Source organism: Apodemus sylvaticus, chromosome 7 (assembly GCF_947179515.1).
Source record: "Apodemus sylvaticus chromosome 7, mApoSyl1.1, whole genome shotgun sequence".
In the NCBI taxonomy this organism is placed as follows: Eukaryota; Metazoa; Chordata; class Mammalia; order Rodentia; family Muridae; genus Apodemus; species Apodemus sylvaticus.
Window position 1 is genome coordinate 25,093,481 of NC_067478.1, and position 11,159 is coordinate 25,104,639.

Below are 11,159 nucleotides of genomic sequence, written 5' to 3' on the forward strand. Positions count from 1 at the left end.
GGATCCAATATTCTGCATTCTGTCCACTTCAAAACCAAGACTGCCATCCTAACCTTGTAAGCTCTGTAAAGGCACTCAGTGGCTTTGGGAAGCAGTTCTCTTCCAGGGCATTAAGGATTTATGCAGTGCAGTTCATCACAGAAGAGTCTCTTCCGGGCCTTGCAAGGGACCCGGGGAGAGCATGGAGGGCTTGGCAGACGCTGCTGTTGGGGACTCGGGGAAGGAGATGGAGGCAGAGGCTGCAGTGGTGAGTCAGGGCAGGGTCCCACCAGGTAGCTGTCCAGTTCCCAGATGTACCTCGGAGAATATCGCTCTGCTCCAGTGGAGGACTCTGGGACATGGTCCTGAGACCAAGGACTGGGCACCCCTGTGATGGACGAAAGGCTCCCATCTGGAGGTCTAGCCCAGGACGCCAGGAAGTCCAAGTCGGCATCCTCATCACAGACATCCTCTTGGTAGAAGTACTCACAGGTTTCCTGCTGCAGGCTGAGGAGGATGTGGTCCTGGGGCATGTCCTGGAGAGTGGCTCCCTGCGGACTGATGGCCACAAATCCAGGCTGTCCTGCCTGGGGTGCGGTTAGGAGTCCCTCGGGGACCAGGAGAATGGTGTGTCCTTGGAGGGACACTTGCAGGGCCGAGGTGGGCTCTGGCTCCAGCAACAGGTCGACGCCATCCAGGGGCAGCTGCAGGGCGCAGCCGGCGGCCAGGATCACCACGGAGGTGAGCTCGCTGCTGTCTGGCTCGGCGGGCGCTTCCAGCTCGGGCTGAGCCATGGGCTCAGGGCGCGCGGGCTCCTGGTGAAGGCGGCGGCGCTTGGCAGGGCTGGATGCTGGTGGCTGCGGTGACCAGCAGGGCGCAGGGTCGTCGCTGGAGCTGCGGGGCCTCGGGCTCAGCATGTGGACAGCGCTGTGGGGCTGGACAGGCGAGGGTGCGAGATGCAGCGCGGCAGGTGCGACGGCTCGGGCGGAGCGTCTGCAGTCTCGTGCTCTGCAGCCCTGCGCTTTCCTCACGCCGGATACACCCTGGCCGTCAATTACACCTCAAGAGATGCACCGCAAAGCGCAGTCGTGAAATGTCACACTAAGCTCCGCCCCTTTTGCCTCCATTTCAGATGCTCCACCCAGGAGTGTCTTACTAGGCTTTCCAATAGCCCAGGCTATGCTTGAGAGACACTTCTTTGGCCTCTAGGGGGCAGAATAACTTCCATGTTTTGTTTTTTAAAGACAGACTAGGAATAGAGTTTGAAGATGGCAGATCTTTAGATCTTAGACTTTCTGTTTTCGAGTGGTTTTAGGGTTTCAAAAGATCACCAAAGCAAGGAGAAAATGTCATTGTGTACATGTATTCTTTCGTCGACAGGACAAACGTGATCCCAGCCTTATGAGAGGTAATAGAGGTGAATCACAAGTTTGAGTCTAGCTCGGGTCACATAGTGGGACACCATTTTAACTAACAAACAAGCATGGGCTGGACAGATTGCTCTACTGTCAAGTACATGTTGTACACACATGCGTGCAGGTAAAAATCCATACACATCAAATAAAAATAAACATCCAATCGAAATGAAGAAGTGATGAAGAAGTAATTTTCTGATATGCTAATTGTATCTTCAGTGTTCAGAGCTTCAGGGCTAATTAATATCCACTTATCAATGATTGCATTCCATGTGTGTTCTTTTGTGATTGCATTACCTTGCTTAGGATGATATTTTCCAGTTCCAACCATTTGCCTAAAAAAGATTCATGAATTCATTGTTTTTAATTGCTGAATAGTACTCCATTGTGTATATATACCACATTTTCTGTATCCATTCCTCCATTGAGGGATATCTGGGTTCTTTCCAGCTTCTGGCTATTATAAATAAGGTTGCTATGAACATAGTGGAGCATGTGTCCTTATTGCATGCTGGGGAATCCTCTGGGTATATGCCCAGGAGAGATATAGCAGGGTCCTCAGGAAGTATCATGTCCAAAAGAAGATAACCAATCAAATATAAAAGATAACATCAAAAATGACAGGAATAATACTCACTATTCCTTAATATCTCTTAACATTAATGGACTCAATTCCCCAATAAAAAGACATAGACTAACGGACTGGATATGTAAACAGGAACCTACATTTTGCTGCATACAGGAAACACACCTCAGTGTCAAAGACAAACACTACCTTAGTGTAAAAGGCTGGAAGACAATTTTACAAGCAAATGGTCTCAGGAAACAAGCCGGAGTAGCCACTCTACTATCAGATAAAATTAACTTTCAACCTAAAGTCATCAAAACAGACACGGAAGGACGTTTCTTGCTAGTCAAAAGAAAAAATATATCAAAAAGAACTCTCAGTCCTGAACATCTATGCTCCAAAGGCAAGGGCACCCTCATTCATAAAAGAAACTTTATTAAGCTCAAAGCACACACTGAACCTAACACAATAATCGTGGGTGACTTCAATACTCCACTCTCCTCAATGGACTGATCAGGAAAACAGAAACTAAACGGGGTCACAGTGAAACTAATTGAAGCTTTGGACCAATTAGATAAAACATTTCACCCTAAAGGAAAAGAATATACCTTTTTCTCAGCACCTCATGGTACCTTCTCCAAAATTGACCATATAATTTGTCACAAGACAGACCTCAACAAATATAAGAAGATCAAAATAATCCCATGCCTCCTATCAGATCACTATGGAGTAAACGTGGTCTCCCTGCATGGGTTCTAAGCACCACCTCGAACACATCTGCTCCAAAGATAGTGAAATGCACATGTTTCTTCTCCAGTTCTAGGAATCCTGCATTTAAGATGCCAGAGTGAAACATTCAGGTAGATATTTTCTGAAGATTTAGGGCTGTATTAAAACTTAGGCCCAGTGTGGGGATGATCACCAGTAATCTCAGCACTGGAGAGGTACGGGCAGGCCTCTCATTCTTGTCTCCACACAGCTAGAGGTCAGTCTGAGTTGAACGAGCTCCTCTTTTTTTTTTTTTAAAAAAGATAAGATAAAAGAAAAGGAAAGGAAAGGAAAAGAAAAGAAAAAGAAAAAGAAAAAGAGAAAAAGAAAAAGAAAAATGGACCTTGAGAGATAACTCAGTGGTTAAGAGCTCTGGCTGCTCTTACAGAGGATGTGAGTTCACTTTCCAGTACCCACATGACAATTCACAAGTGTCTGAAACTTCAGTTCCAGGGGACCTCACACAGACATACATGCAGGCAAAACACAGATGTACATAAAAAAAAAGCCAGGTGGTAGTGTTGAATGCCTCAAACACCGTTAACCACAACGCTTGAGAGGCAGAAGCAAGAGGATGTCTGTGAGTCTGAGGTAAACCTGGCCGACATAATTACTTCCAGGACTACATGGAAAGACCCTGTCTCAAAACAACAAAAAGAAAGAAAGAAAAGAGTATCACTGAGAGCATTAAAAATTGAAACAAGTCGGGTGGTGGTGGTGCACGCCTGTAATCCCAGCACTCTGGGAGGCAGAGGCAGGCAGATTTCTGAGTTCGAGGCCAGCCTGGTCTACAGAGTGAGTTCCAGGAGAGCCAGGGCTATACAGAGAAACCCTGTGTCAAAAAACCAAATCCAAAAAAACCAAAAAAATAAAATGAAACAATATTAATAAAAATTTAATATTCTCTCTATATGGTATACATTCTATTTTTATTTCTATTTATTACTTTGTTTGTTTGTTTTTGAAGCAGAATTTCACCAGACTGGGTGCGTGGAAGAGACTTGCCTTGAACTTCTAATCCTCTTGCCTCCACCTCTAGAGTGTTAGGATCACGGGGTTGACCCAATCTACCCAGTTTCCTTTGTACTGGGGAATGAATCCAGAGTTTGTTGTAGGCTAGGTAAGTGTTCTACAGCTAAAGTAAATCTTCATCCCTAACTTTAGCTTGTTTTTTTTTAACTAAATATCTCAATCCTCAAAATACCTAAAGCTCTGAATGGCAAAAAGAAATTCAAAGTTAAATATCTAGTTTTAGTTACTGTGGGAATATAATTAGAACATGTAATATTAATTTAACCTAAACACACTATGTATGCCTGATAAGCTTCTGTGAGATGCTCACTGGCACTTTGTGTGCCTTCCAAATGTTTCCCCCACCTTCTCTTTCCTTCTACCTCCTCACTCTTCCTCTTTCCTCTTTGCCTCTTTTATTCAGTACTAGGGATCGAACCTATAGCCTTTCACATTCCAGGCAACCGATCTACCACTGCTCCACATCTCCAGCCCCTCTGCCCACCTTTTCAAATAGTGTTTGTTTTCCAGTTCACATCCTTGCCGGCCTCGCATGTTTCATTTCACTGCTGTACCTTCAGCTCCATTCCCCTTTAAAAAGCTTTTCATTTTGAGTCAAGGTCCAGATAAATTATCAGGCCGGCCATGAAATTGCTCTGTAGATAGGTTTGGCCTTGTGATTCTTTGACCTTAGCCTGCCGGGTGGCTGCTATTACAGGACTCAGCCGTCAGACTCTCATCAATATTGTCCCCCTCCTACTTCACTGGCTGCTCACTCTGGTATTATCCCAACTTGAAATTCCCTAATCGCAGTTTCAAACATCTTATTCTCAGAGTATGCTCTCATAAGTTCCCAATTCAGTCTCTTAAATATAAAAGGTCTATCACTAGGCCTTTTACATAAATGGTCTGTGACAGACTGATCATGAATAACTTGTGGTTTCCCCATTTCTTTTCATTAAAAATGACACCATCGGCTCTTCACTCCCTCCTTACCTGGGAGTTCAGTCCCACGAATAGTTGTTGCTATCACTGCCTTGTCCATACAGCCCTTTGGTTTCTTGAGGACAGAATCTCTTAGCAAAGTGGGGCTTAATTCAGAAAAGACATTTAAGTCTTGGGGGAAAACGACACAGTTGGTAATATTCGGTTACTTTCAATTATCTTTGGCAAAGAGTCTAGACTAATTTTGAGTGGTCTTTTATACTATAGAGGGGGAAGGTTTTTTCAGTCCCAGTGTAAACTGTACTCTAAATGATAGGCTATGATTTAAGGCACTTGTACAGCCATGTTTACCTTCTATCTATTCCTAATAATAGCAAGGGAGGGGATAAAGAAAATGTTGGAAAACAAAATGGAATCAATAAAAATACAGCAGTCTGTACTTTTCTGTTGCTGTGATCAAATACCCTGACAAAAACAGTGTAAGGGACAAAAGGTTTATTCTGGCTCACAGATCAAGGGTGCATTGTAGCATTGAAGCTGCCAATCACACTGCATCCAATTAGAAAGAAGAGAGCTATGAGCTAGTGCCCAGCTGACTTTCCTCTTTTTAAATGTTGTTTAGGAATTTTAGCCTTAGAAATGGCATCACCTATAGTGGGCTCATCTTCCCACTTAATTAACATAATCAAGGTGGTCTCCTAAGCATGCTCAGAAGTGCCTTTTCCAGGTGATTCTGGATCTCATCAAGTTGACGGTTGAGACTAACCATTGCAAGGTCCGTTAACTGATGAATAGAAAGTGCAGATGCGGCACATATACACGGTAGAATTTTATTCAGTCATAGAGAAAAATGAAGTTATGAAATTTGAAGAAAATCTACAAAACTAACAAAGTATCCATCTTAGGTGAGATAACCTTATAAGCAAGTATCCCACGTTCTTTCTCCTATGGCAATCTTAGCTTGTAATTTCATATGCATATTTAGTGGGAGTGAGTTGTATGGAGGTCAGAGAACAAGAAAGGGACCCAGGGCCGCGAAATAACAGAACACATGTGATATGAAAATGGGAGAGGGAATGCTTTGGGTGCTTATCAGTTAGCTTTTAACCCAAGATGGGGAGCAGAGATGAGGGAGGGGAGGCCTTGGAAGAGGGCCAACCACAAGTTACTATGCTTGAAATACTAAGAAGAAACCCGTTACATTGTAAATAATAACCATGATGGAACTGTGATTTGAAGGAATTGTAGCATTTTTTGAAACGTTATTGTCTCTCTTAGGGGCTGGGAATAGGTTAATCAGATGATGTTTTCTACTGAATATAATAGGAGATCCTTTAGATTGCTCATGGGATCTAATCACAAGGGGAATTTTAACTCTTTTAAGCCTTGTTCAGGGAACTGGGAAAATTTGAGGGGGTACCAGTGAACTCCTTAGGGACATAACTACTCTCCCTGGCAAAGGCAAAAGGACAGTGCCTGTTCTGGTTTTGAAATACGCAGTGAAAGACAAGTTTTTGAGATAGTGTCTCCCTCTATAGTGGAGGCTGGTCTCCAATTTGCAATCCTCCTCCTCTCAGCTTCCTGAGTATTGGGATCACAGGTGTGGGCTATTATGCCTAGTCCAACACACGCTTAAGCATGTAAGTCTATATGCAACTTGGCTTCTCCCTTTTAAAATCTTAGGATTTTAAAAGCTTAGGAGTGCCTCACAGAGCTAGAGGAATCTTTTCTGTCAAGGGAGCAAGATATAGAGTGAAAAACTGAGACATTGGGAAAACGTGTGAACTATTTGGATTGTCTGACATTCATATAGCTCTTTTCTTCCAGCGGCGAAATGGAAGTGTCTGGTTGTGTCATGTGCTGAAGACGCATGAGTTATTTTGCTGAGTCAAGGCCCGTGAGAAGACACAAGATGTTTGGAGAGAGTATGAATGGGACTCAATGGGAAGTGACTGGGTGCGTGCAGTGCTAGCTGTGTAGCTCTTCATTGGTCTCACGTCTAAGCTGATCTTCACTTCGTTGAGAGAGGCACAGCAGAGAACTTCTGGCATTCTGGCTGGTCCTGGTTGCTCCTGCTGAATCGTGCAGAGGCCTGGCAGTTTCTGCTGAGTCGTGCCACTACTTTTGATTCCTATTTGGTATCCTGACACTACTGAACTGGACTGTTGGTATTCTGACAACAGAGGTTAAAATCATCCCCAAACTACTTCTAAATAAATAGTCCACATATCCTTATCCTATTTACCATCTTTTCTCCCCTACCTTTGGTCTAGAAGGGGTGGGAGTGGGGTCAAACCATTTGAGAGCCCTAATTAAACTAAGTTTCAGGGAAAAAAAAATCTAAGCCTACGAAGAGACTAGAGAAAGATAGCAGTGTTTAGAGTAGAAATAATTGTGCATGTATCATTTTTTGAAAAGGCCTCCCTGTGTAGGCCTGGCTGCTGTGGAAGTTGCTGTGCAGTCCTGACTGTCCTTGGATTTACAGAAATCTGCCTACCTCTGCCTCACAAGTTCTGGGATTAAAGGTGTGAGTTATTCTACTCAGTCGTCCTGTATCAGTTTAATATTTATATATTTATTTAATGGGTATGCATGTGTGTCTGAGTATATGTATTTACACCATGGGAATGTGTGCTCATGGAGGCTAGAAATGGATTCTGGATCTCCTGGAGCTGGAGTTACAGGCAATTGTGAGGCACCTAATGTGGGTGCCAGGCAATAAGCCCGTGTCCTTTGGGAGGGCAGCAAGTGCTCTTAACCACTGATCACATCTCTAGCTCCAATATGCATTAATTTTACTGGAAATGCTTAATAATAGCTTTGAAGAGTCTTTGGCCTTTCGATCTGTTCTTACCTTGTTTTATTATGGGAAGAGGATTCCGTAAGTCTCTTTCTGGGCCCATTCAACCAGCTTTTGGTATCTAGGATGTATTATCTGTAGTTCCAACAAACGTGTGCGTGAGTCAGTACAAATATAAGTCAGGCAATACTGACTCATTTGTGTCCCCCAAAAAGGTAAACTCTAACTGTGATGTGGTAGCACATGTTTGCAATATGTAACATTTTGGAACTGGAGGCAGGAAATGTATTAGTAAGTGCAAGACCACCCCAGGTTAAGAAAACCCTTCTATGAATATTGGCCATTCTTTCTGTGCTTAGGAAAGCTTAGTTTTAAATTTAGTTCAAGTCCAAAGAATAAACTCCATAGTTTCCTGACTCGGGGTCAGGGAGTCTTCAGAGGCAGCAGACATTTAAGGTCCCTGGGAGAGTTGGTGATAAGTGGTCCAAGGTCCAGACAAAGAGAAGAATGAAGGGAGAGATGATAAGGTGCAGAAGGAGAGACTAGAAGTGTAGTGGGTAAGGGAGATCTGGTGTGGGGAGGACAAGAATGGGGGCCTTATTAGAGAATCCAGACAACTTTGTTATTATCTTTGCTCAAAAACTTTTTTTTACTGAAGTTTTTTTTGTTTTGTTTCTCCGCTTGTTGTGTTTTGTTTTGTTTGTTTTGAGACAGGGTTTCTCTGTGTAGTCCTGGCTTTAAACCAGGTTGGCTTGAACTCAGAAATTCACCCACCTCTGCTTCCCGAGTGCTGGGATTAAAGGCGTGTGTCTTTGAAGACATTGATTCAGAAGTCTTTGGAGGCCTTTGAATACTCAGTCTAAAATGGCTACCTTTGAACCTGTGGTGTCTCATTCCCATTGTTTTCTAAGGCACTTTTCAAATTGTTTCAAAGTTCAGTGCTCAGAGCCATAATCCCCCAAGAACCCACATTATCCTTGGCAAAACTGCGTCATTCAGAAAGGAACCCAAGATTATGAATGGAGTGAGAATATGGATGCATTGCTCCTGAAAGCGCAGAGCTTGCTGGGACAAGGGCCTCTGGAATGGCAGTGAAGTGTATTAGAGGCCCAGGACAGGCATGACCTCTGATACAGTAGTTTGCCTTTGGAATACCAGGAGGGGCACTTGACGGAGTAGAAGCCAAACAGAACGGAAAATGGAAATGGAAGCAGGAAATTCATCTGGTTTTATTGGGTTTAATGAAGTTTTTGTTTTGTTTTGTTTTGTTTTGTTTCCCCGCCCCCCCTTGTTGTGTTTTGGGACCCATGTGAATGGTGTACTTTGTGCAAACTGCCAAATTGCCAGGCGGTGAGACTGGCTCAGATAGTGGACATACAAGGAAGGGTCTACAAGTTCAAAACCTGGTGCTTTTCTTTCTTTGGACACACTTTTAGACAGTACCACAAAATGAAACATGAGAGGGAACCAAAGATGAAAGAAAAGGATTCCATCAAGAATGACAATCAGATCAAATGGATAATAAAAACCAAGAATAAATATGCAGAGAACTCAGAGTTCAGACCACCTGCTCGAGGTCCACACTGGGCTATGACGTCTGTCAGAAAAGCTAAAGAAAAAGAAGATCAACTCAGTGAGAAAGCATAGAGGCTGCAGTGTTCTGCCACGGAGACCACTAGCCTAGCACTTGCATTCAATGGTAAAGAAAACAAGAAATGTTTCTTGTGAAAACTGAGAAGGCAGCAAGTATGCCTGGAAACTGGTAGGGGAAGGTAGTTGGGAGTGGATTGATTCACAGCGGCATATCCTGTATGATCGGTATAGCTTGTTCTCCTAATATTGGAAGAGAATATTAGGACATCTGCAGCTATTGACCAAATTATGATCACTTTGGCATCAGTTATAGCAGAGGCAATGGTTCAACTTCTGGAACTGTGGCTGGAGAGGTTGTGGGTTTGAGTTGTATTGCCATGTATGACCTAGCATTACTTGTTTGTAGCTTTAGTCTTTCACATGCTTTTGTCCTGCTGGGCTATGAAAAGGTCTGCCTTGCCAGGAAATGGTGGCGCATGCCTTTAATCCCAGCACTTGAGAAGCAGAGGCAGGCAGATTTCTGAGTTCGAGGCTGGCCTGGTCTACAGAGTGAGTTCCAGGATAGCCAGAGCTACACAGAGAAACCCTGTCTCAAAAAAAAAAAAAAACAAAAAACAAAAAACAAACAAACAAAAAAAACAACCCAACCCCCCCTACAACCACCCCCCCCCAAAAAAAAAAGAAAAAGAAAAAGAAAAGGAAAAAGAAAAGGTATGCCTTTATAATGTCATGTGTGTCCATCACCTGGGCTTTTTCTGAGCTTTTTTGTTTGTTTGTTTGTTTGCTTGTTTGCTTGTTTGTTTCTTTGTTTTCCAAGACCAGGTTTCTCTGTGTAGCCCTGGTTGTCCTGGAACTTACTCTGTAGACTAGACTGGCCTTGAACTCACAGAGCTCCACCTGCCTCTGCCTCCTGGGTGCTGGAGGAGCTACCAGCTCTGCCCAGCTCTGCCCAGCTCTGCCCAGCTCTGCCCAGCTTTGCTCAGCTCTCTTTTGAGCTTCTTGATGAAATTATGACTTCCGTACACTCCTTACTGTTTTGTTCTGTGGTCTCCATGGAGGCTCCTGTGTATAATACAATACCTGATGCATTACAGCCCTGGGTAGACCCATGCTATCCTGACTATGTCCCTCTAACTTTTGGATCTCTTCCACTATCTGTATACACATTCACAATGTTTTTACTTGACTTAGTGTAGGATATCCAGGGCTTCCTAGAGCAGCATGTAAGAATGTTAGCCCTGTCTTAGAGGGTCCATGCACTAAGTCCTATATTATGGAAGAGTGCTTCTAAAGAGATAAACTCTTTCTCCATGTCCTCCATTACCTCTGTCCTACACCTACCTCTTAGTGTTTAATGTTGGGTGAGTCCTAGTGCTTTTGTAGTGTACGTAGTTTCCTTCATTACTTACATTCACAGCATTTCTCTGACTGGGTTACATTGTGTTTGATGTGGTTACTTGTGATGGAGAGGAGGCATGAGTAGACCTTGATGGGGTTTGTAGCACGTGTTTCCTTGGCAAGTTAAGGTATCTGAGTCAGTTTAATGTAGAGACAGAATGCCAAATTTAGCAGGGAGGAACAGGCTATTTTTGCAGGCAAAGAGAATCGAGAGGAACCTGGGATTTTAAGATGTGCCCAGTGTCTTCATCCAATATTTAAGGGTCTGATCAGTGCTATGAAGTTGTGGTTGTAGATACACCTAGTTCATATGGAACTATTCACCCTACTCTTCCACCCCAACAGTAAATCTTTAGCCAGGTATTCAGTTTCCCTCCACCTTTAGCTCTAGGACAATTAGCATGAGTCAGTTCTCTCCTTCCATCCTGTGGGTTCCAAGAATTGAATTCAGGTTGTCAGGTCTGACCACAAGCCCCTTTACCCTCTGAGCCATCCTACTGGCCCTTCTTCTGTCTTCCTACTGTGCTACGATTTTTGGTTTTATATAAATAGGGTTTCCTTGTATAGCCCAGGTTTGCCTTCTGCTTCAACGTCACAAGTGCTAAGATTATAGGTGTATGCTACCACATCTTACCACCCTACTAAAAAAGTCTATTTGGATGCTATCTGACAGATTGTTTGG

The 11,159-nt window shown here is 43.5% G+C and overlaps 1 protein-coding gene across 1 annotated transcript; it reads right to left on the minus strand.

Moving 5' to 3' along the window:
- Nucleotides 1-110: 110 nt before the first annotated feature.
- LOC127689646 (proline-rich protein 23A3-like) lies at nucleotides 111-896 on the minus strand. Its single transcript, XM_052189320.1, has one exon. It carries the CDS (start codon nucleotides 894-896, stop codon nucleotides 111-113), a length of 786 nt encoding a protein of 261 aa, XP_052045280.1.
- Between the last annotated feature and the right edge of the window lie 10,263 nt (nucleotides 897-11,159).

Excerpts from the sequence above, each read along its gene's own strand:
- LOC127689646 (XM_052189320.1), bottom strand. The coding sequence starts at position 896 with ATGCTGAGCCCGAGGCCCCGCAGCTCCAGCGACGACCCTGCGCCCTGC.